The sequence below is a fragment of the Salmo salar genome, chromosome ssa01 (assembly GCF_905237065.1).
Source record: "Salmo salar chromosome ssa01, Ssal_v3.1, whole genome shotgun sequence".
Taxonomy (NCBI): Eukaryota; Metazoa; Chordata; class Actinopteri; order Salmoniformes; family Salmonidae; genus Salmo; species Salmo salar.
In genome coordinates, this window is record NC_059442.1 from 37,348,560 (window position 1) to 37,375,174 (window position 26,615).

The following is a 26,615-nucleotide window of genomic DNA, read 5'->3' on the forward strand; positions in this document are numbered from 1 at the left end:
TTTTTAGGGGAGAAATTCCTAGGCAGTCAAACATATTTGCATTCATCTGAAGTCTGAGATACAAAGGAGTTCCTCCATCTTATTTAGGTAATCACACACAGGTCAGTCAAAAGCCTGTCAAACGCAGTGGGTAGGGAGAAACTACACTAGCACTCAAGAGCAAAAAGAAGGTCCGGAAAATAAAATGGAAATATGTTATTTTGTATTTCCAAAGCATTCTTATTCTACACAGGATAACTTTTGATTCTACAGATTATTCTCATAAACTCTCTTTTACAAAAGAGACACGTTCAAATGTTACATGAAAAAACAGAAACTGTACTACTGTACATGATAAGCTGATGGTATGTTTTGCTTCTTTTTTCCTTCAGACAAATTCACCTAGGTCCAACTCTCATCAACATTCTACTGTCTGTGAAACCAAACCAGTACCTGACCTACATTCCCAGCAACTGGCACACAGACGGATAATTCATCTGAATAAAATAAATCCATGATATAACCATTGACTAACTGAGGAAGGAGATAGAGTGGGTGGACTGACAGACAGAAACGGCACGTCAGTGACACAAAGAAAGCTGCTCCGAGTGCTAAGTACGCATCTTAACATGAGCAGGCCCAGCCCAGTTAGAGTTAAGACCAATATTTACACTCCTCTTAATAGCTAATTAGAAGAATAACATGCTTTGGAGAGGAAGCATGATCAACAGACAGCACTAAGGGAAGACCCGGGCAGACCCGTGTGGCGTAGAAGAACACTAACATTGACCTGCTGTGTCGATGGATAGCCAGGTTTGTTTGTTAAAACCCTAAACCTGACTCCCTCTGCCAAGCCTGTAATCCCACTAATCTCCACCATATTGCCCAAGAACAAGCAGAGACTCAGCAGCTAGGCATCCAATGCCTGTTTCCCTCAATCCCAGCCGAATGCACCCACTCGCTTGGTCAGTCTGGCAAACCACGCTTAACGCAAACACACAGGGACGTCGCAGTGTTAGTGGTGTAACTGCACAGAGTTTGCTGTAGTGGTGGTGGACGGTGTTGGTGGGGGAAATAAGGGAAATGCTTCCCTGCTCGACCACTTCTGCTCCTGGCCCCTTGCGTGCAAGGCAGGTTGTGCCCATTGATGCCAACTATTACATTTCAGACACAGAGGGGCTTCTCGCTCGCCGGGTGGCTCTGCACTGGCAGCCGGAGAGAGAGAGAGAAGTGATGACCCAAAATAGCTTAGTCCAACAACTTCTAGGAGAGTACGATGGAATAATCAGGGTTTTTTATCTATAGGCCTATCTCTCTCTCTCTTCTAGCCAGAGTCAGAAACAGAGACATTTTGCAGCAGAGTGAACGTTGAGCGATCAGCACGGAAATTCTATGTGAGCCTCTTAACTACTCTGTTACCAAACAGCTAGCAGTAACATAACAAACAATCATATGAGCATAAACAGGCAAAGTGTGAAATCCCAGGCAAACAGACCTTGAGGGAGACGGGAGAGAAAAGCCTGTGAACATGCGTATGTGAATCTGTCTCAAGATGAATTGACAGGAAAATTGCTTCATGACTTCAGATTTTCTCTACCCGCACAAAGACAATAGCCTGCAGTGGATACAGACAACAGCACATTTGTGTTTGGCCTAAATAAGTTCCCATGATGCTCTCTGACACAGTGCGGTGCAGCAAGGTTGATACCATCCCAGCCCCTATCCCGGGACCCAGCATTCCGCACCGCTAACTCCCTGACACTTCCATGAACCATGCACTTGAAATGTTGCACAGTAATTGATGTTGATCCTAGCATGTGTTCAGACTCCACTGCAAATTAAGATGGAAAAGGTTATCATAATATTTAGCTATCCTAATTTGTAGAACTTGAACTGCTCCCTATGGGGCATCCAGAGGATACATTTATTGATTTAAGTTTAAGTTTTGACTAAGGGGATGGCAATATTGCAGGAATATTAAAGAGAGTAGACACTCCAACAATCATTTGGCAGCCTAGCTGTCGGGACGGAGGACTGACCAGGATGTGGAACAAAGACTTCAGCCCTCCAACTCCAATATCTGAAGGGCTTCTCAGTGGGTGTGAGGCAAAGTGCAAGGTTCAGCTTTAAAAAAAATGTGCCGTTGTGGATTGTGTGCCCCTCCCCTTACCCAACCCAATTTAGCAAACCTCAGGCTCCCTCTAATGGCATTAGGTATTCCATCTGTGTATGCTATAAAGTTCGACTAATTCTAATAACTAATTGTCGTTATTAGATTAAAAACTATTTGCCACTCTTTTTCCAGACCTAGGGCATAAATTACACAAGCATTGAGAGAGTAAATGTGATTCAGGGCCATTGGAGGAGTCATTTTATTTAGTTGATTCTGTTGAATAATTGGAAGGGATGGAATGTTTAATTGATGTAATATATTTTGATTAAGAACATCCAATGTGGAGTGTGTGATTTGTAGGGTTATTCATTCAATTTGTCTCAATGTCAGGTTCTTTAGTTGAACTATTTCTGGTTTCAATTGGAACCCAATGTCTGTAATACTTTAGATATGTATTTACACACTCCTTGTGCACGACCTAGCAACATCTAGGGCTATAGTTATTGGAAAAGTATGTTTCATTTGTGAAACTTATATTAAAATATATTTCCTCTTCTGCAGACAGATAAATAAATAGGCCTATTCCATGCAAGAATGTGTGTTGTCATATTGTACTTAATATTTCAAATGCAAACAGATTAAAACATATTTTTGTTTCCCAATAAAGTGGCAATGAGTGTATTATTTATAAAGACAGATCCCTATCAAATGTCGTCATTTTCAGGAAGTTATATGCCGATGGGTATAATAAAAGCTTAATTTATTTAACTAGGCAAGTCAGTTAAGAACAATTTCTTATTTACATTGACGGCCTACCCCGGCCAAACCCGGACGACGCTGGGCCAATTGTGCGCCGCCCTATGGGACTCCCAATCACGGCTGGTTGTGATACAGCCTAGAATCGAACCAGTGTCTGTAGTGATGCCTCTTGATGCGGTGCCTTAAACCGCTGAGCCACTTAATGCAGAGAACGGGGTTCACTTTTAATTTGTTCAAATGTAAGCACCGTTCTGATTCAAGTGAAAAGGAAATAATTAGACCAACCAGCTGACAGTTTTAGAGCCTATATCTAAATGACATAGAGTAAATAACTGTATAGCAGACATCAACAGATGCAATCTATGACATAGGCTAATAGCACAGGCCTACAATCTTACAATAGGCATACAGTGAGCTCCAAAATTATTGGGACAGTGACATATTTTTTGTTGTTTTGGTTCTGTTCGTTACCCCACCAAAAGTAACTAACCTCCCGTTATTGTAATGGTGAGCATGTAACTTTCTCATTCATCATATTCACGATTCATTCAGGATTATCCATAATCATGGTAGAATCCACATTAATGTAGAAGTGTTTAGAAACATATTCTATTCTTATTTACAATAAAAGTGACTCGAAAATGACACAATACATTATTTACCATTTATTTCTATTGGGCCAAAGCAAACAGTAAATACATCCAACAAGTTTGTAGTCACAAGCTTTATATAATCATTGCATGCTAGGAATATGGATAAATACTAAACGACGACGACTATGTACAAAACATACTGTAATTTCAAAATGGTTCACCCAATTTGTTTGAAAATCCCTCAAATTAAAGCTGAACATCTGCACTTTAACCTCATAGTCATTGTATCATTTCAAATATAAAGTGCTGGAGTACAGGGCCAAAACAACAAAAAATGTGTCACTAGCTCAATACTTCTGGAGCTCACTTTATGTACGTCCGAGTGCAAGTTGTTGACACGAATTAGGCCTACAAACTGAAAAGAAAGAAGATGAAAAAAACTTTAATTTGGCTAAATAAATATATTTGCTCCCTGTGATAGGCTATTTAAAGAGGAGTGTGGTTTAAAACTCAGTGTTAGCTGTAGGCAATGTTTGTGTGTGTTAAAGGTCTGTTTATAGCGGAGTTAGTTTCGCTTGAAAAGTTGTCTCATGCTGCCGTTGCTCACTGGCCGCTGCAGCCACGGTTGTTGTAAGGAATGTGTTTGGATTTGCAGAGTGACAGAGGGCAGAGTACAACTGCAGGTGTACATTCTTGAGACCGCAACCTGCTATCTACTCAACACCACACTATTCCGCGCGCTAATGGGTTCGCTACGTCCGCATGGGTTCATGAGCCCAGGCGCTATAGTCCCGCGCTCATAGGGAAACAACAGATCTATAAATGTACGTGTGTTGTTGTGTCAAATAAACACCAACGGACGCATTAATGGTCACCAAGCATTCTATATTCAAAGTTGAGAAACTCTTTTCAAATGATCCTTTGGGACCGACATGGAAAGGAAAACAGTCCTGACACAAAATCAATATCAGACGAGGAATCAAAGCCATCACTAAACGGTGCAGGGAGAGAAAGGCAGACCACCTGCTGTAGTTCAGTGTAGCCTAGCCTACATGAAGAAGTGTCGTTTGGTTGGTAGGCTATGTTCTCAAAATGGACATGCCCTCCTCGTCTTGCAAATGGATGGTTTATTATAACAATTCCACATTTGATGATAATGACGTTTTGTGGCTATTAATTTACTTTATGCACGTAGAGTCTTTTATTTTGTTGTTTTCTGTGTGCAAACATGGAATTGGGTGGAGTAGGAGTATTTGTCTGTTTTCTTTATTGTCGTCTAACAGAAGTACTAAATAATTTAGATGTGGTAAACTGTTCTTCCATTTGTTTTCCTCTTGGCAGAATTATTTGTGCCAACAGTGACAGGATGAATAAACGAGTTACTAAGGCAACAATCCCATGTTTTCTCCGGAAACAGAACATATGGTTTATCATCGGTAGAACTTGTGATTACTCATTAGCATATCGACTACATTTCTTCTCCTGCAAATCCATCATACAACCCGCTAGAAAATAAACGTTGTCGACAGCTCTCTTCTATTTTGAATAAAATGTGACAAACCTCTGCAGTGCAAACAGAATATGCAGATTAAGCTAATACATGACTTTTATGTGAATTTGATTGATTTATGTATTTTTGCAGACACGGGGTCATTACAGATGAGGGCTATTCGACGTGACATTTTCAGTTACTAGTAGGGCCTATAAATTGTTTCCATCCTTTGCATCGTTTTTTTTCCCGGTTTGATTTGATTATCATTATTGAGATGTCGGTTTGGTTCTCTTTTATTTGGTTTGCGCGCGCGCTGTGATTAAGACTAGACTATGACACAATATTACAATTATTGTTTATTTGTGGCTTTTTCCCGCCATAGAAATATAATTATCATGTTATAATTGTTAACTAGTAAATCTTATTTAAAAATAATAGTATGAATATTAGGATATTTAAATAACAATAATAGTATTCTAATAGCAGCAACCAAAATAACATTGTTAATAATAATGTAGCCTAATAATAATAAATACAATCAGTTACATTATTATTATTTAGAAATAATAACACTAACGATAATACAGTTGCTAATAAGAACCATAGTAGACTAGTACAATAAAAAATGTCATATTGAACATTTCGGCGCTTAATTAAATCCTCGGGAGACCAGTGCTTGACTTGGGCAGGAGCTCACCGGAGCTGAGTACCGGCACCTCACATTTTCTACTGCTAGAGCTCCTGTTCCTCTTATAGAATATTAGCTAAAAAGTAGTGTGGCGCTCCTGCACCTAAATATAAACAGCAACGGCACCCAAAATGAGTACCGGAACCTATTTCAGTCCAAGTCAAGCACTGCTGAGACTAAATTGTAATTTCCGTTGGGTTATACAAGAGAAATCGTGCGTAGTGCACACCGAAAGTAGGCTATAGCCTACAGCTATAACAAGTGAATATCCTGCCTTTCCAAATATGTATTGCTGTATTTCCATGGGCTCTTATTGGATATAGGCTACAGTATGCTATTTGTGATATGTTTGTAATAATGTTCTTAATAAGTCAAGGATCCTAATTATTAATGCGTTCAAAAGCCAACCTTATCTTATAAAGAGAAGAGGGCTGCTGCCTTTTTCTCTCTCTCGATAGGCCACATAGCTAATGATGATTTTGCAAATCTTTAATCTAATCATGCATCTATAGCTTTCAGATGGCAAGGTGTGAAACCTCTTCCGCTATTTGGACAAATATGCGGGGGAAGTGCACACAGATTGCCTACTGCATTCGTTTATGTTCAACAGAAATATGAAATAAAGCAAATGAATTGCGCTGCATGGTTATCATACTCTCAAATGAATTTGGTCATTTAAGTTTATGGCAGTTTCAGCAGACTAATATTACTGCAAGTAAAAAGGATGCACTTCGCTCTTGTTGAGTTAATAATGCCCTTTCGATAGAAATATAGGCTACATGGCGTAGTGTTTGCAAATTATTTTACTTGAAGTATTCACTGCCGTTCTTATTTTTTTGCAGTTGGCTATTTGAGTATAGCCTACAATAGTATGCTATGCTACGCAAATCAGGGGCTAAATCACAAGGCCGGTACTTGTTTTGTCAAAATAGAATATTGTTTTTGTCATGCATGGAATGCATGTGGCTAATATCAACACATATTTGTTTTCATTTAGTGTATTTCTTAATTTTGTATGTTTTTCTTGTGGCCCTTGTTGTCCAAATAAACACATAATAGGTATACATGGACACTGATCCATTGGCTAAAACGGGAAACATTTTGTATTGAGCGCCATCTCCTGGTAGAATAGAAATGGCTGTACATTCAACAGTGCGTGTTAACTTCTAAATGTGCCTGTATAAACCACCTACGTATTCTTTGCCTTCGTCTCTACAGTATGAAATGGATAACTTAAATAGTTCAAATAATACAAAAATAACATATCTTGCTTTTTAACGTGATTATGAATCAGTCCCCCCAAATGAATCACCCAACCGACCTAGGCCTTTGTCTATACATCAAATCAACCATCCAATTTTGATTGTCCTCCCTCTCAATCAGATAAATGCAATCTCAACATGGATCTCTAAGTGAATAATGGTTTCGCTCATCTTATTTCCTCATCTTTCTCCATGATTCTCCCATTCTCATTCTTCATGCAGTTCCCCTAAACTACGGATGAAGACGCAGCGTGAGTATGGGTGACATGTTTTAAATAACTTGCAATTTGTTAACAATGTTCTTAAAAACTCGTGGCCAGTGTCCTCAAAATGTAGGGCAGAATATAAGGCATTAGGCGATGAATAAGGGTTTATACTAAAGCAAACTCACAAACCATAAAAAATAATCTGAGTTAGTAAACACTTACATATCTGCTTTCAAACATCTTTATTTAAATATGTAGCCAGAGAAAATCATTTCTTCCCTGCAGGCAATAATGCATTAAAGGCTGGTTGCAATTGCGCAAAGAGCACAAGCATACTGTACAGTAGCCACATACGATTCAACATTCAGCATCACATCATGAACAGTTTCAACACTAGACTAGAAAAGCAGCTAGCTGTTGATGCTTACAGGTATTCTACCTTCACTGTTTCTCTGTATCCAGGCCTCAGGATTCTGTCTCCACACACTTCCAGCCTACAATGGGGTATCACCCCTCCCCTCTCGGTCTTTGTTTTTCCACCATCCAGCTTTACTGGTTTTAGGTGAATTTTCATCATACTTTAGTAATAATACTAGTAATAGTAGTAATAATAATAATATCTGTTCTCACTCTGAGTAGCACAGGTTTGTCCTGAGCTCTCTCGTTGGGTTGCACCCAATCACATCATTTAGTTTTGACTAAATCATTTGGCTTTTTGGAGGGATTGGTTGCTGCTGTTGAATTCAAGTGGAAATCCACTCCAAAACTAGTCCCAAAATGTTTCGGATGTCAGCAGTCAAGTTTTCAAGATATTGGACATTCAAGAAGCAAAGTGTCACCGGCCACATCATCATGAAAAATGCTTTTTGAAGTGATTGGTTGCTGCTGTTGAATTAATATGCAGTACACCTGGATGATCACTCATACCCAGAGTATTACAGTATTAGTAATTAGATTCACTTACATTAAGCAGTTAGGCAATACACCTGGTTAACTCCTATACAGACTATTGGAAATTAGATTCTTTGTTCGTTAGGCAGTTAGTTTAAAGGCGGGGTTTGGATATCGAGCTCCTAGTTCCTGGCTGGGAGTGGAGGGGTCAGTCAGTCCGTTGTGCTGTGATGTGTTGTGGAGGGAGTGAGCAGGCTCTAAAGTGGGCGGCAGCAGCAGTGTACAGTACTGCAGCATGCCAACTCTTAATGGGGTAGCAGCCCAGCGTTTACACTATTGACCCTAACGCTGAGGGCCGTCATAGTGTCCACCTCCTCCGACTCAGGCTCCACCCCCTCACTGACGTCGGCGTGCGGGTTGACCAGGTGGGCAGGGTACGTCAGGCCGTGCTGCTCGGCATGGCGTTCCCAGCGGGTGTCATCGCTCTCGTGCGTGATGTAGCGCTGGTGCATCTTCCACTCTAGGCTGCGCAGATCCAACCACATTTGGTAGTCCTGAGAAGGACATCATTAGCAGAGGGGCACAGTAGTTAGCATTAGCCTACGGCATCAATTGTTTTCATGTGATTGTGTCAATTGGGTTATAAATGCGACTTTTTGCAGCTGTTGGAGGACAAACTCCTTTCTCACATCTCTCTTCCTGTAGGGCATACGTGTAACCAGGGATGCCTGAGAGACTTACTGAAGCCAGGACTTGCTGAGAGACTTGTCCAAATGTATTAACTCTTCTTACTCCTTTGTGATATATACATTACCTTTTTTATTTGCTACATTGTCTTTTAAATCTCTCATTTGGAGATGAGCGGTAGCTTACCTGTAGTCACAGATGGCTTAGAGACTTGTTTCCATATCTGTAATAATGTCTGTTAAATGTCTAGTTAAGTTCAGAGTAAGGTTTACCTGTAACCACGGATGGCTGAGAGACTTGTCCACGCTGTAGCGCTTCCTCATCTTGACTTGCAGCAAGTTATTAATGAGGTCAATTGCTGGAACAACAAAGCAGGCTGTCAGAGGATAACTCATGGTGGGAAACCTGGAGGATTTAGCGCAGGCCCCTTTCAGAGCCATGTAAGGGCTAATGAGCAAAGCAAACATCATGTTAAGATTATTTCAGGGGTCATGGCTCTCTGAGCCCCAGTTGGGATTCTTGACCTTGAGGCCCTCCTCTATAGTACCAGGGATCGCTTGGCATTATGCACATGAATAGGCAGCAACAAGAATTTATTCTCTCTCTCTCACACACTCTCTCTCTCTCTCACACACATCTCTCACACACACACACACTCTTTCTCTCTCTCTTTCACACACACACTCTCTCACACACACACACACACACACACACACACACACACACACACACACACACACACACACACACACACACACACACACACACTCTCTCTCTCTCTCACACACACTCTCTCTTTTTTTTCTATGGTGGAGGGGTAACACACTGTTAGTTTACACACTGTTTGTTTTTTCAAAGTTAGGGAGAAAGAGGACAGAGTTTTAGTTTCCTGTGGTTTGGAAGGTGTGGTGTGCGCGATGGCTTCGCAGCCCAGCACAAAGGAGACGCTGTTGTGACAGCATGGATTCAGGTGTGTTCCTGAAAATGGAATTAAGGTGGAAGAGGTTCTGCTCGCCGTCGGTGAACAGGTAAGAGCTGAATTTATACATTCCGTAACTAGAACGAACAAAGCTGTGGTTGTGTTCATGAAAAGAGTGAATTTGGTGGGTAGGCTGATGGCTAGGGGAATATTTGTAAGGAATGTGTTGGTGCCGATTTCTCTCCTGTCGAGTCCTTCCACTAGAGTGGTAATCGCTAATTTGCCTCCGTTTATTACGGTTGATCAAAACCGGAAAGAACTGAGACGGTTTGATAAGTTTGCTAGCGGGTTTCATGTACTGTCTGCAGGTTTTCAGGCAGATGCCGTTAAGCATGTTGTTTCGTTCTGGAGGCAAGTTTTCATGTTTCTGAATAACAATGAGCAACAGCTAAATGTGCATTTTAAAGTGAGGCATGGGGAGGGCCTCAACGCATGGTTTGTCAACACAGATAGTCTACGGTGCTTTGAGTGTGGGGATTTGGGACATAAGAGCCTTGGCTTTTATGCCTCCGCTAAACACAAGTCTCAAAGTCAACAGTGAAGAGGCGAGTTGCAAAGAAAAAGCCATATCTCAGACTGGCCAATAAAAAGAAAAGATTAAGATGGACATAAGAACACAGACACCGGACAGAGGAACTCTGCCTAGAAGTCCAGCATCCCGGAGTCGCCTCTTCACTGTTGACGTTGAGACTGGTGTTTTGCGGGTACTATTTAATAAAGCTGCCAGTTGAGGACTTGTTAGGCATCTGTTTCTCAAACTAGACACTCTAATGTACTTGTCCTCTTGCTCAGTTCTGCACCGGTTCCTCCCACTCCTCTTTCTATTCTGGTTAGAGCCAGTTTGCGCTGTTCTGTGAAGGGAGTAGTACACAGCGTTGTACGAGATCTTCAGTTTCTTTGCAATTGCTCGCATGGAATAGCCTTCATTTCTCAGAACAAGAATAGACTGACGAGTTTCAGAAGAAAGTTCTTTGTTTCTGGACATTTTGACCTTGTAATCAAACCCACAAATGTTGTTGCTTCAGATACTCAACTTGTCTAAAGAAGGCCAGTTGCTTCTTTAATCAGCACAACAGTTTTCAGCTGTGCTAACATAATTGCAAAATGGTTTTCTCATGATCAATTAGCCTTTTAAAATTATAAACTTGGATAGCTAGCACAGCGTGCCATTGGAACACAGGAGTGATGGTTGCTGATAATGGGCCTCTGTACGCCTATGTAGATATTCCATAAAAAAATCAGCTGTTTCCAGCTACAAAAGTAATTTACAACATTAACAATGTCTACACTGTATTTCTGATCAATTTGATGTTATTTTAATGGACAAAAAATTGCTTTCCTTTCAAAAACAAACACATTTCTAAGTGACCCCAAACTTTTGAACTGTAGTGTACCTGTCCGTCCACGAAGGACATGGCCTGGTGGAACTGAAGAGCAGGGTGGCTGCATTCCGGCTAAAGGCAGAGCAGACACAGCTGTACCATACTGATGTCGGCTGGAGGGAACCAGCATGCGCGCTGCTGAGGAGAGCTGGCGGATTAGAGTTGGACTGGGAGCTGTTCCTCATGGAGCTGGAGAGGCTGAGTACAGCAGGTCTCTCAGACTTTTACTCTGCAGTGCTGAGGGCCTGGGAGCTATTAAGGCCCACACGAGAAGGGGGTGTGGAGCCTGGGCTGTGGGTGTGGGAGGAGCCTATCTTCCACAACCCAGCCATCCCTTTGAGATCGGTTCAGTCGGCCACCCTGCAGAGGCAACTGATGGCAGCGGGTTTACTAAGGCTGGGTGACCTGCGACTGCTGGGAGAGGAGGGGTGGAAAACCCCGGAAGTCCTGGCACAACAAACAAGAATAAAGTCTCTTAGGCTGCTGGAGAGATTCCTGGAGGAGGTCCAGGAGGCACTGTCTGAGCCGGTAAGGGGGGTGTTTGAGCGGCCAAAGGGTGAGGGGCCACCAATGTTTGCAGAGACTGGGGACTGGCAAGGGGGTCTGGAGGACTTGTTAGATTTTAACACTCTGAGCCTGGGGGAATTTGAGGGGTGTGGGAGGTAAAGCCCTCTACAACCTCTGCATTAAGGTAAGGAACATTAGCAGCCTAACAGGAGTGAAGGCACATCAGTGGCAGGGGGTATGTGGGGTGGAGAGTATGATGGGTTTTAGATGGAGGGGGCTCTACAAACCCCCAGTACCAAAGAGGTCAGGGGACCTCCAGTGGAGGGTTCTACATGGAGCCCTGGTCATTAACAGCTGGTTGGCACAGGTTGAACCGGGAGTTGGACAGGTGTGTCCTTTCTGTGTTATGAGTGAAACTGTGATTCATGTGTTTTCTGTGTGAGCCAGGTTAATGCCATTAATATCTGTGTGAGAGGTTTAGGGGTGGGTTTTACTGTCGCAATGTTTATAATGAGATACAGGTATTCAAATAAGGAGAAGGCCAAATGTGTGTTGTTGAATTTTCTGTTTGCTCAGGCAAAGTTGGCTATTTGGCTAACAAGGAGGAACAGGGTCAAAGGTGGAGGGATAACAGACCCTTTACTATTATTTAATGGGATGGTCTCTACGTGCCTTAGTGTGGAATTCGAGTTCTATAAAAGAATAAAAAGTGTGGAGATGTTTCAGGAGATATGGTGTGTTGGGGGGGCTGTCTGTACAGCTGGGGAAGATGGTTTGGATATACAGTTGTAGAAGTGGTGAGGTTTTTGGTCATTGTGATGTGTGGTGTTGTTTTGTAAGGCGAGTATGGTATGCAGTACAGGAGATATTTTAGTTTTTTGTTTTTTTGGGGGGGGGGGTGAGGTTTTAATGAAAGGAGAATGTTTCATTAAAGAAAGACAAAAAGTCAAAGAGTCTCTCTCTTTCTCTCTCTCTCATACAACTATATAAAATGTTAGTTTACAGTAATCACAGTAATGCATGAGTCATTGCTGCTCGACAGACACCCACCTTCCGGGGACACCTTCTTCCAGGGGTTGGGTGGGTACATGAAGTCAGCGTTCTGGATCTGGTCGTGAATGTCCTCGTCCTCGTTGAATGGGAAGGTACCGCTGAGGCTGACGTAGATGATGACCCCCACAGACCACATGTCCAGGGAGCGGTTGTAGCCTTTGTTCCTCAGGACCTCAGGGGCCAGGTAGGCCGGAGTGCCCACCACTGACCGACGGAAAGACTTCTCTCCAATGATGCGGGCAAAGCCAAAGTCGCACAACTTCACCTGAGACACAGATAAGGTGCGCCTCAAATGAGGTGCGTCCCCACTCTATTTGGAATAAGGTGCAGTTTGAGACACGGCCATGTTTGACAGTCAACTACCACACAACCTCCTGCTAGTCAATCTTACGCTGCCACAGTATTCACTCAAACACGGTGGTAATCCAGGGTTCCATACTAGAGGAACAGTACTGTAGTTGTCTAGCCAAACTTACACTTGTTAGAGAAAGCTAATTCATAACATCCTGTATTTTATCCACCTTCACAGTTTGTTCCAGACATTATAATGATCAGCTGGCAAGGTTTACGCAAAAGGCAAATTATCACTGTCTGTTTGACATGGACATGATATGGTCTACAGTCGATTTACTGTTGCTACAGAATGTCATCAGAAGGTTAGCAAAACAGTGACTTCGGCAAGACTGCACAAGATGGCAGTTCTTAGCAGTGTGATGATGCCAGTGATGTTGGCAGAGCATATTTTGGGAAATGAACAACAGATATACAAGAACTGACTCCTTCCCTTTCAGAAAATATTTGCTGTAAATAACACAAATGTCATATATGTTTTTACACCCATCAGATGCCTGGAAATTCCTAAAAGGGCAGTGACTCATAGTCCTCTTCCGCCTGGCAGAGAGGATACAGTACAGTACAGTACAGTACAGGACGATGTAGAGAAGGGGACCATCATTGGAAGTGTATCATTAAAATCAAGAGGATAGAACATTGTAGAGGCACTGAGCGTGCAGTAGCCATAATCAGCCACTTTATCTTAGAGGAGAGATTACGTCTGTTTATGTCTGTGAAATTGATGTTTCTGTTTTGGCTTGTTTGGAGGCTGAGCTGGAGGTTTTCTTACCTGTGGAAAAGCGTCAGAGGACGCCAGTAAGACGTTCTCTGGTTTGAGGTCACAGTGGACGATGTTCTTGAAGTGGAGATGATGAAGAGCCTGAAGAATCTAAAAAAAATAGGTGAAATTAAATTATTTCTACACAGTGAATGATTACTTTTATTAGGGATTACAAAAAATAAAATCTGGTAATTTGCAATTATATACCACAAAACGTGAATAAAAATATATACATTACATATCATAATTAAATGTGCAACAACACATGATTAAACACATATTATCATCAGAAAAATACATTAAGCATTCCTGTAAGCCACATACATTATAGTCATTTATCCAGAGCAATTTAGTGGTTAAGTGCCTTGCTCAAGGGCACATCAACAGATTTTTCACATAGTTGGCTCTGGGATTAGAACCAGCGACCTTTCAGTTATTGGCCCAACGCTCTTAACTGCGAGGCTACCTGCCGCACTTCACTGACTGTGTTTGTATACAGTATGTGCGTGTGTCACTGCTACTGCACAACTGTCCATTCTCTGCAAGCAACAACAGTTGTCAGCCAGGCTTACCTGTGAGACAAAGAATTTGGTGATGCGTTCAGGCAGCTTCCCCTTCTCACTGGACAGGATCATCTCCAGCATGTCTCCATGGAGCTTCTCCATGACAACGAAGACGCGCTCCGGCGTCTCAAACATGCACTCCAGGTTCACTACCCCAGGGTGATGCAGGTTCTAGTAATGAAACACAGAAACCTTTTCAAAGGCAGCAGACCGAGAGCTTGACAGGCTCTCCAAACACCCACTGTGATGTCATGATAACTACCTCATTATTTACATTATCTACGTACTGACAAAATATCAAGAGCCTCGCTCTATTTTTGTCTTTAGGTGTTGTTTTGTCATGTGCTCAACATAATTTTGCCAGACACACTGTGTCTGGCAAAATCTGATAAAAATAGTAATGTTTCTAATAAAAATGTTTCATAGAGCACACTGGGCCATGCGTGCTGATGTGTGTTTACCTGAAGGATGGCGACCTCATTGCGTAGCTGGCTCTCCTGCTTGGTGGGGAAGCGTAACTTGTCAATGATCTTAATTGCTACATCCCGGCCAGTTTTTCGGTGCTTTCCTGTGGTATGGAGACATTATATTATGGAGAAATCAAAGCCAAGTTACATGTTTATACAGGTGTGACTTCTTATAATTAATGATTATCTCAAATACTTTTTTTAAAAGATGACATTTGATCTGATTAATAGCAATGCACTATATGTATGACTCAATACAATACACACCTCCTTGGTCATGCAAATATTTTGCTAGGATAAGATCAGGAGAGAACTGATATCAAGGATGTGTTCCTCATTTTATTTTTTTATTTTTTTTACAGGTTATCGGTGTGACAAGGTGGTACAAATGCATCACCTCCATAAACTATCCCAAATTGCCCCGATCCTAGGACTTCATCCGGGAATATCTGATACACTGAGCTGATATCCTGTAGGTGTAAAAATCCAGTCAATGGTTTAAATGAAAGCTTCAAGTGTATACTGTCAGAAATATTTGTCTACAATCACTTTTATCTCTTCTCATCTGGCAACTTAATACCCACTAATCCCATACACGTCTGGAAGACTTTCCCAGAAATACAATTATAACCAGTGGTACTGTGACTAATTATTGACAGTAGCTATGGCAACTGCTTCGCTGAGTGGGTAATCAAAATAATCACCATTTGAGCTACTTAGGGGATGATCTCAACTCAGAACTCTAACTATGCACGAGAAGCAGACATGAACTAGATGTGGAGCCAATGTGACTATAAATGTACCTTCCATTACGGCAATATTATACTCACTAAATCTGAGTGAAAATGAAAATATACCCAAAGGCTCATACAAATAACGTAAGACCAAATCCTACTTACCACGTTCTCTTGAATCTGGCAGTTGGACACTGAAATGCTGACGGAAACATCATCTGTTGGTGTAAGAGATGTTAATCATATCTTTAAGAGTATTCCATATTTTAACCTTGAGAGTATTCCTCCCTAGTGCTGAGTAGGTTTGCCAAATTCTGGGAACTTTCCCAAAATCCAGTTTTTTTTAAAAGTTACCAGAATTTTGCAACCCTGGTGCTGAGTAAGACAAGGTTGCTTCCATTCAAATCCATTCATTTCTATTAGCTTTAATCTATCCCAGAATCTAACCAATTCATTCTGCTTATACGTACTGTGGCCACCGTGGCGTGACCCGTGAGACGGTCCTTTTGAGATGGCGGGCATGAGGGCGTGCTGGATGGCGATCTCCCACATACGGGCCACGTCCGGCCCGACCCCACTGACCATCATACTGCCGTGGGCCGACATGCTCCCCGGGCCCTCCGGCCTCGCCAGGTTCTCCCCTACGTAGTAGACCAGACTGGCTGTAGCGATCTCGAAGCAGTGGGCGTTGGAGCCCTCAGACAGCAGATTGAAGGTCTTGGCTGGGTCCAGAGACAACACCTCTGACAATGGAATTTCCTGGCACACAGCAGAGGTAGTATTGCTCTTCGCTGTTTGAGGTCTAGGTCAAGTTACTGTAAAGAGCTTTGTGACAACAGCGGTTGTAAAAAGGGCTTTTTGAAATAAATGTGACTTGATTGATGTAGACACTTAACAGTAGTGGTTAGAGTACTTATATTTCAATCTGATCAATGTGTTGATGGTCCAGGCTGCCTATTTCTTGCCACTAACAAATGACATTATACTGTAAATCAATTCTCCATCAATGTTTATATGACAAAGTGACTGCAACCTGCTTATCTGTAGGGAGTACAGTGTAAAACTGCATGTGCTTGTGCATGTTAACCTTGTCTTATTCATACCCTAAATGACAGTAAATCTGTTCGCATAAACTTCAGTTCTTGAATTTCATTCACTCCTTCACCCATAATAATCTATACAACATACAATTTCAATTGATCGATTTCAAAACAGTTGATTTCCAACCTTGTAGTATTTGCTTCCTGTGTCATTCTGGAAAAGCGTGATGCATTTGCTGTCCAGTCTCCAGTAGTGTCTTTTCCTCTGTAGTGGAAACAGATCGAGAGCGTTGTTAACTACCGCTGTCACAGACTGGGACAACATTCCATATGTTCATGGTGCGTTCCATCTCTGGGGGTTCCCATCTATTCATAAGCATCTATTATGCCGTAGGTCAGTGCCCATAGCAGATTGGAAGTACTTTTTTTGCAGGTACTGGAGTTACAGGTGAACTCATGAAAAACATGGATGCCTGGTGAAGACCAAATAGTCGAAACTTTGTATCAATAAAATCACCTGGTAGCATGAACAACAGATTTGAGAGGTGCCCATGTTCTTGTATTACAATTGAATTTGATACTTTACCGGTCATTATTTATCAAACAATCACACACACTAATGGAGCATGTATTAAACATGGGCTGTTGGTCGGCACATACTATGCAGTACTCTATAGACCTACAGTAACACAGTGTTGGCTCACAGTTCAAATACTGTCTTGTTAATAACCCTGTAACAAGTACCACAGTGTTGGCTCCCAGTAATAACAGTCTTAATAACCCTGTAACAAGTACCACAGTGTTGGCTCCCAGAAATACTGTCTTAATAACCCTGTAACAAGTACCACAGTGTTGGCTCCCAGTAATAACAGTCTTAATAACCCTGTAACAAGTACCACAGTGTTGGCTCCCAGAAATAACACTGTCTTAATAACCCTGTAACAAGTACCACAGTGTTGGCTCCCAGTAATAACACTGTCTTAATAACCCTGTAACAAGTACCACAGTGTTGGCTCCCAGAAATAACACTGTCTTAATAACCCTGTAACAAGTACCACAGTGTTGGCTCCCAGTAATAACACTGTCTTAATAACCCTGTAACACAGGGGTTCTTAAACTTTTTCAGCCTGGGACCCAAATGAGAAATTCTGTGCTTTCCTGGGACCCAAGCTTAGGAAAATACATAACTATATGTAAATATCGATATATTTCATTGCCTTTATGCCTAAAGAAAATGCAATATAGGCAAAAACAAATAACGAAATACCCATAAATATCTTTTCATGTTTATTTAAACACTCTTACATACCTGTCTAGGTTGAAACTGTTGCTGTTAAAATACAATAAATAATTTCATTCTGAACTGGAATAAACAGATACTCACATCACACAGACGTAGACCAGAAAACACACACACACAGGCTTTTTGATCATGCAACCCTAACATTTAGATGCACTATTGTAAAATGGTTGTTCCACTGGATATCATAAGGTGAATCCACCAATTTGTAAGTCGCTCTGGATAAGAGCGTCTGCTAAATGACTTAAATGTAAATGTAACAGTACAGATAAAAAAATTCTGGCCTACTGTACATCTTACTGTATAAATTATTGTTCATAGAAAGTCTAGGTTGGAACTGTTGCTGTTAAAATACTTTTTTTTTCTGAACTGGAATAAACTGATTGATCATATCACACAGACGTAGACCAGAAAACACACACATACACACAATCCTAATGAGGTGTGTGGCTGGTTGAAGTTTTCAACAAGCATGTCTATTCTGGGCTCAGTTTTTGACATTGACACTGTTTCTGTACTTGAGAACCCTGACTTGCATAGGTGTATGTGGTGCCAAACTGGATCGGAACATTTACTGCTTTCTCAGTCAGGCAGGAGACCGCGTCCTGCTGAGAAATAGTACTCCCTTATTTCTGCATATCGTCACCTGTTATAAAATGACAACAATGCCTTGCTAGTTGACTTACTTTTCCACTTTCGAAGCACTGTTTCCTGAAGCATTCTGCCCTGTTCTGAAAGAACTCCCTGGGTTTACCGTCATGTTGTGCCTGTATGTTTGGTCGTGTTGTTTTATTAATTTGTTCGTTTTGAGACTCATTTCTAAGCACTTCCCCATACAAAACACATTGTGGGCGCTCATCGTTATTTCTCAAAGTTTGTATGAAAGAGACAAAAAGTCATCACTGTATTTGCGTTTCATGACGATTGAGCTCAGTCAGAACTTATGGTTAGCATGAGTCCGTTTCATGATGGCGACTGCGAATAACAAGTCAGTGGCTTGAACCACAGCGCTGCAGCGTGTGGGTCGCGGAGTGATCCTCAACCGAACTGCAGAAAAAAGATCTGGTAAACCGCGAAGCACACGCGCATCTCCCTCAACCTCTCCCACTCGCGCAGCTGCCAAACTGAGCAGAGAGCGCAGTTGCACTTGGCCAAATCAATTCCAGTAATTAATGAAATAATTATACATTTGCGTCGCCCACCATTAACAGGTGGGTCGCGACCAATACTTTAAGAAACGCTGCTGTAACAAGTACCACCGCGTTGGCTCACAGTACTAATACTGTCTTAACCCTGTAACAAGTAACACAGTGTTGGCTCACAGTACTAATACTGTCTTAACCCTGTAACAAGTAACACAGTGTTGGCTCACAGTACTAATACTGTCTTAACCCTGTAACAAGTAAGACAGTGTTGGCTCACAGTACTAATACTGTCTTAACCCTGTAACAAGTAACACAGTGTTGGCTCACAGTACTAATACTGTCTTAACCCTGTAACAAGTAACACAGTGTTGGCTCACAGTACTAATACTGTCTTGCGAATAACCCTGTGAATCGACATTCACAAAATATACATACACAAAACATACAAGACATTAAAGAAAAACAGCAAAGAAAAGATTATCAAGTCTATAACATGTTGTCAGATTATTTTTGCAAAATTCCAGTAATTTCCCCCAAATTCTGGTTTTCCAGAAATCCTGGAATTTTGATTAGTTGATGTGACAAAAATACATTAAGACAATCAGACTTACCAGAGTGTCTTTACTGGTGAAGTGCACTAGCCAACCTTCCTTCATGACATTACTGCTTTTCCTCTTGGTGTGTTTGACTGACTGGACCACTCGCATCAGCGGGATATTGTTGCTAGTAGATGGGCTTTGGAATGAAGGAAGTCAAACATAAAACTCTGGCGGTGTGAATGCTTTTCTTAACATTAGGACTCAGGTAGGGTTATGACCAATGTTCCCTCTAATTTTTTCGGCACTGAGCAAATTTCAGGTCTGATGAGCACAAACTGTGAACACTGAGGCTGTACCCGCTTTAAGTTACAGTTTTATCAGCGGCCAAGTAGGCTACTGTGGCTATTTGATCATAATGTAGGCCTACCAGCGTGGCCTGCCTTAAAAAACAATGGAGAAAATGCATCACATAACATTTGTCACGGATCAACCCGGTACTGCTGCTCATTCTGTTCACCAGTTCCGGAGGTCTATGTCACTGGCTTTCCAGGCTTCACTGAACGGATTCATTATCATCAACCCCGGACTGTCTTGTCTGATTACACACACCTGGATCCCATTTCCCCTGATTAGTATGTTATATATGTGCCCTCTGTCTTTGTCGGTTATTGTTCCCATGTCCGTTGGTTGTGTGAGTACCTATGTGTTGGTGCAGCTGTTATGCTTTATATATTTTGTATTACGGGTATTGTCCCGTGTCGTTTGGGAACAGCCCAGTGTTTTTGTATACGTGTTTGTTTTGAGAGTATTAAAAACTCCTATTGTGTATTCCTGCGCCTTTCTCCAAATCCTTTATACCAGCGTGACAACATTTTAACATGGAAATGGCTGTTCTATCATTCAGCCTACAGTAGCAGCCAATGTGTGGTGTTCAATGTAGGCCTACATTGAAAAGAAACATGCAGCGTTTGACATTAAACTGTTCATCCACTTGTCCTTCAGACAGAGGTGACTGAACATGTTGTGTTTGATGCAAGAAACCGGCTTTACAAAATAAAATGCATTTTTATTCCCATTATTATAGAGAATCAGACAAATTATGCTACCCTCTGACTATTGGCTACTTAACACTCGGGAGCTTGGGGTTAAAGGGGAACTTGGGCTCCCGAGTGGCGCAGCAGTCTAAGGTACTGCATCTCAGTGCTAAAGGCGTCACTACAGACCCTGGTTCGATCCCGGGCTGTATCGCAACCGGCTGTGATCGGGAGTCCTATAGGGCGCCACACAATTGGTCCAGCGTCGTCCGGGTTAGGGGAAGGTTTGGCCGGGGTAGGCTGTCATTGTAAAATAATAATTTGTTCTTAACTGACTTGCCTAGTTAAATAACGGTTAAATTATTCAAGCTTGTCTCAAAATACAACACTGCCTATTTGTTACGGATACAGGTATCCTGTGTGTATCCTGTATGTTTATTTTCTCTCCTTCTCCCCTCACAGGTGACAATCATCATTCTCCAATCAGTCACTAATCAGAAGACACCTGCACCTTTTCATTTACCCTATCACAGCCCCTTTCCATTGGTTTAAAAACCCATTCAGTTGTTTTCTCCCCAGATCAATCTTTGTGTTCATTCTCTCTCAATCTCTCTCTCTCTCTCTCTGGGTCCCCAGCTCTCTCTTTCTGTATTGATCTCTCTTTTGTATTGCAACTACATGTCACTTTGTCCGTCAGCCTGTGAGTATTGTTTTTGGTTAGTGTTGACTGTTTGTTTGGTGGGAAAAGGGGGTACCAAGACAAGTTGCCCATGGGCATACACTACCCTTAGGAATACTTTGTCTAAGTACCCTAGTTAGAACTGGGCGGACCACCCACTGTATTTTTGGTTAGTTAGCTAGCTGTTATTGAAGTAGGCAAGACTAGCTTAGGGGTGTTTTTGGATTATTGTTTCTTTGTTTGGGTCCAGCTTAGCCCCTTTTCTCACACCCCCATTACCGTGTGTTTATAAATAAACCATTAGAGTTTGACGGTAGATTGTAGTTGTCTGTGGTTACTTGTTCTCACTGTTACTTTTTCACTTATAATTTGCATGATTTATGTTACGGGTTTCGTTGCCATCCCCCCTAGACTGCAGGGCCAAAGAGTATTCGTAACGCCATTTAAGACAAAAAAGCTCTTTACCTGACTCGCTTTTCAAATGTCTAGAAATGTACATATTTTGTGCTCTTGTAGGAAGCAATCACTCCTCTACTGCTGCCTACAAATTATCTATAACTGGGCTGATAACTCACTAACTAGCAAAATATATTAACAAAATGTGCACACGTGGATACATGCAGCTCTTGCTTTTATCTCCAAACAAGCGCATCTACTCACGCTGTAAACACAGTCCAGTTCAAAGTAAATGGTGCAGATCCATATATGCAATGGTTTATTTGCATATAGGCCTGCTGCAGCTATGATTTGGTTATGTCACACCGGTCTGCATAGAGTACAAGTCACGTATGTCAATGCAATAAAATCCTACTCTGATGCGTTCTACCTACAACAAAATCTCTTGCGTTTGTTTTATTTCGGTATGTTGCATTGAAAGTGGCTAATGTGTTGATTCGATCACAATTATAACAGTAAAGAGTCAAGATCACTTTCTGAGTCAAAATGCAAGACGAGAGCTACTGCTCAGATTTTTTTACATTACTTAATAAACGTAAGCCTATGCAACATTAACCAATTAAAAACAGTACTGTAGCAATGAGGTTTGTGCAGTATGCTATAGGCCCAATATATTACCAGGGCATATTGGCTTTGCTTGAATTGCCCTGCCAATGCATTGTTTGGGAATTATTTTGAAATATATTTCAAAATTGGAGGTAGGCTATATGATCACACCGGTAATAGATCCGTTGTTGTGTTACTTGTGAGGCACAGCGGAATGAGTGAATTTAAATGATTAGCTTTTTCTTTTTATTTTACTGGGCTGATGGTGCCTGCATCTGATGGCCAGTCTCAGTGGAGGGAGAAAGCAGCAGACTGAGGGTCTGTCTCAACATCCCTCCGCTCTCCCTTTCCCCCACTGACACTGACCAAAAATGTCTGTCTTCCAGCTGATAGTGAAACTTGAGTCGCACCTCATTTCTGCCTCATGTACAAATTCATGTTACTCCTATGAAAAGTGAAATATTCCTCAATATTAAAGTCCCAAGCCACTTATAACAATGCAAACCTATCAATACACTTTCCTACTCATTCATTACTGCTTGTTGTAGCGCTGAGTGGAAATAGGAAGAACACGCATTTTATGGTTTATAAAAGTGTTGAATACAAAGTGTTGACATGGCTGAGTAAGAACTTAAACATGAATGCAGTCATAAAAGCAGCAGCTCTTTGCTGTATTCGTTGACAGTCTCTCTAGTCGTGGTTTTAAACATTTTGAAATCTCACAGTATCAACTTTTCTGTAGCTTTTATGCCTGCTACGTTACTGCAGACACAGTAATCATCCGATTGGCCAGCGGTAGACCTTATAGTGCACTTGATTTGCTCTCCGGGCCCGCCTACCTGGTGCGTAGGGCAGCTGAATTGGGTGCACCTACCACCGGCAGCCCGAGACAAAAAAAAAAGGCTTTATCATTGGCTTTTTTACAGAAATGTTTGGAGATCGACCAGTCGATCGCGAACAACCGGTTGTTACCACTGCTCTAAAAAGTTGAGTGAACTTCAATCTCGTGCTTTTCTCTGTGGACTGACATCTCTTCTGCTCGGAAGTCCCGGGGAGTTGCACAGCAGTCAAGGGGCTACTGCGTGCAGCTTAGAAGGAACATTGTTTATGGCTATGGTTAAGCCGTGGTGTGGACATGAAGCAAAGATAAGGATAGAACCGGGATGTGGACATGAACCAAGGGTTAGGGTTGTGATTGAGGCTAAGGTTAGGGTTGAACTGGGATGTAGACATGAAGCAAGGGTTAGAGTTGTGGTTGAGGCTAGGGTTGAACCGGGATGTGGTTGAAGCTAGGGTTAGAGTTGTGGTTGAGGCTAGGGTTGAACCGGGCGGTGGACATGAAGTTGTGGTTGAGGCTAGATGATTATCCTTCCACTCCTGAGAGTAAGGTACTTTCCAATGCCCATACCAGCATACTAATTCCCAATACATTGCTTCATTCTAAACAGTATGCTAGAGTAGATATTGTAAGAGGAACTATGACCATTGGGGTGTCCCTCTGGCCTAGTCCTAGGCCCAGCCAATCACCTTATAGCCCTGTTGGAGTCGTCCTCTGGGTCGTGGAGATCTCCCATTTCCCCATGGCCAGCCTCCAGCAGGCCACAGTCAGTCACCATGGCCTCCTCCATGTCATCCATGAGACCACTGTTCCTGTCGTGGTCGTCACAACCCTGCCCCATCACCAAATCAGACTCCGCCCCTGGGCTCAGTAGTTCTGGAGGAGGAGGAGGAGGAGCAGCAGCAAGTGGAAACGCACACAAGGAATTAGAAAAAAGTTGAAAATTAAGTACGCCAAAGAATACCTGTTTTTTAAAGAAGAAGAAAGAAGGAACCAAAAGAGGACAATACTAAGAATATCAGAATGGTAGTGTGGAAGAGATTTTAAAATAAAACAGTGAAGTTATTTCACAGTCCTAATTTGGTCAATATTTACAAGGAACATTCTGGTACTTCCAAGAATTCAGCTGGTATTCTATTTGATTGACTTTCTACAGTCTCTGACAACTGAAGTAAATGCTGCAGAAATGAAAGAAAAACATCTCAATTCTGTGACATTTCTGTTAAAAATGTATGAGATGGACTACCACTTAGTTGGAAAGATCTGCCAGACTTAAAGCAAAATAATGACTATCTAAAGTGAGACTTGCCTCCATTTTTAGACACTTCTCCAAGGCAGTTGTTTGGCACTTTGGGTGCACATCGTTTATGACAGTTGAATTTGCAATCTGTAACCGTGAGAGAGAAACAGATAGAGTGTGAGAGAATGTGTGTGAGAGAGAGTGAGAGAGAGAGACATAGAGTGTGCTAGAGGAGAGGGAAAGAGATAAAGGAAAGAGAGAGATAGCTGGCACATCCACATGAAACCTGTATAATAGCACTGTGACTAAAAACATCTGTCAGCTAGAGTACCTAATGAACAGTCTCTCATATGATACTATTACACCCTGTTCTGTCGTATATATACAGTACAGCTCTACACATACACTAACAACGGCTGCAAAAAAATATATATACATTTCCCAGCCATCATTTCAGGGACAAATGTTTTTGGCCGCAAAATAAATAAAAGCAACATGACTGCTTGTCTACACTGTAGTAACCATAGAATTACAGTACAGAGTATCTGTGAATTATGGAATCTCTACGGTAGTAACAACACTGTTGCTGCATTTGTGATTACCATGTAATTATACAGGTTACAGGGCTATCTAAAAATCAGACCATAATCGTTATTCAAGATGTCACAAATAAAGCTTGAGGGAGAAACAACTGCCATCTGTTAGCTTTGCCAACTCTGTGACAATCAAATCTCGACATATCCCAAAATAATACCACCTGAAAATATTGAGCTGGTAAAAGCCCACAAGTTAGTCACACAGTATTACAGCATCACCACCCCCTCCCCACCAGTCAACTGTTCATGATCTCAAGTCTCTCTCTCCAGGCCCTACTGTACCTTTGCATTGCAGGCCTTGACGGAACAGGCCCTTGAGTAGCTTCTTACAGTGCTGGCAGACGGTGGGGCGTGTGTAGGAGTGGACGACGAAGGTATGAGGCACCTTGACTTTGGACAGGAGGATTTTGTCTAACTCTATGGGCCGGCCGGTGTAGGAAGAGGACCTTCTCTCTCTGCCAGGAAAGATGTCTGACTGTGCCTTCTGCTGTGGAGGGTAGCAGGGCAAGGCACATGGTAGGCATGGAGGTAACAGATGACAAGCAACAACTACGTAAACTACAATTATATTATTCAATCCCCTTTCTTTGTCTTCTTTGTCTTATTTGGGCATATGACACTTTAGGGAAAAACAGAGAGAGAGTGCTTCTGGTGAGAATAGGCATATTGACTCTGCAGTAGGTGATGGCAGTGTTTAATACAGGAGTACATGGGGACAGGCTATTGGGGTACCTACCTCCATGCCGGAATTGACAGAAGACTGAGCATGCAGCGAGGAGAGGACAGGGACACACACAGGGAGGAGAGAGTTCAGAGTTAAACCTAACAGATATTCACAAACATGACTGACTGCTGCTTGAGTAAAGAGCTGCTCCTACAGAATTCATCACGAACACAACAAGCAACAGGCCTTGCAGAATCACATCAAGTCCTTTATAGTAGGAACATGACTCTCATTGTAATCCAACAATTTGTCATTGGGAGGTTGGGAATGCATAGGGCATGTAGTAATCTATGGTGTGTGTGTGTGTGTGTGTGTGTGTGTGTGTGTGTGTGTGTGTGTGTGTGTGTGTGTGTGTGTTGTATCTGCTGCCGTGCCCATGTGAGCTTGGGCATGAGTTAGTGGCTCTTCCTGATGACCCACAGTAACCAGGGGTAAACTCACCAGTAAGGCCTCGTCGGAGGTGAAAGGCGAAGGCTCATTGGACCGTGTGTTGGTCAGGGTGGTCAAGCCGGTCAGAGAGACATTGGACAACCTCCGCTTGCGTATACCACTGCAGTTATTTGGGATTTTAAACGCACAGCGCTTGTGATAGTTCAGACCACAACCTTCGGTGAAAAACAGACGGTTTTCAGAGCAAAAGTGAGTTCACGTGTAATGTGGTAATTTTTATACTTGCATCAAACTGGTGAGAGACTGTCTTTATGGAACTAAGTAGGAATCATCTGATGGACCAAGTCATTCATGGATTGTTGAAACTTTGGGAGAGTTTCCTTCATGAGCTGGCCACCATTCCAGTCAGACAGAAGTACTTGCTAACTTTTATACATGCTAGGCTATTGTGTCTGCCTCCATCCACTCTGCACTACCTATCCACTCCTTTTCAACTACCACTTCAGCCTGACAGAAGACACATTGTTCTCAAGCAGGGGCTTTGTTGCTCATCATGAACCCCGAGGAGACCTCTTTAGACTAGAGTACACCTGGTGGCCTGTATCCCATGTACCCTAAT

The 26,615-nt window shown here is 42.1% G+C and overlaps 1 protein-coding gene across 3 annotated transcripts in view; it reads right to left on the reverse strand.

The window, feature by feature from the left end:
- Positions 1-7,317: 7,317 nt before the first annotated feature.
- The window catches only part of prkd1 (protein kinase D1), a 67,914-nt gene continuing 48,616 nt past the window's right edge, over positions 7,318-26,615 (reverse strand). For 2 of the 3 annotated variants that reach the window (XM_014192658.2, XM_014192691.2), the window contains 16 exons: positions 26,048-26,211; positions 25,619-25,642; positions 25,165-25,369; positions 24,356-24,433; positions 23,736-23,922; positions 19,566-19,689; positions 16,697-16,774; positions 15,940-16,228; positions 15,635-15,687; positions 15,133-15,205; positions 14,730-14,836; positions 14,278-14,439; positions 13,715-13,813; positions 12,589-12,901; positions 8,943-9,028; positions 7,318-8,537 (listed from right to left, as the gene is read on the reverse strand). In XM_014192658.2, the coding sequence (XP_014048133.1) occupies positions 8,289-8,537; positions 8,943-9,028; positions 12,589-12,901; positions 13,715-13,813; positions 14,278-14,439; positions 14,730-14,836; positions 15,133-15,205; positions 15,635-15,687; positions 15,940-16,228; positions 16,697-16,774; positions 19,566-19,689; positions 23,736-23,922; positions 24,356-24,433; positions 25,165-25,369; positions 25,619-25,642; positions 26,048-26,211 (2,291 nt within the window). In that variant the 3' untranslated portion in view covers positions 7,318-8,288. The remainder of the gene's footprint in view (positions 8,538-8,942; positions 9,029-12,588; positions 12,902-13,714; positions 13,814-14,277; positions 14,440-14,729; positions 14,837-15,132; positions 15,206-15,634; positions 15,688-15,939; positions 16,229-16,696; positions 16,775-19,565; positions 19,690-23,735; positions 23,923-24,355; positions 24,434-25,164; positions 25,370-25,618; positions 25,643-26,047; positions 26,212-26,615) is intronic. The other variant, XM_014192675.2, reaches the window with a different exon arrangement.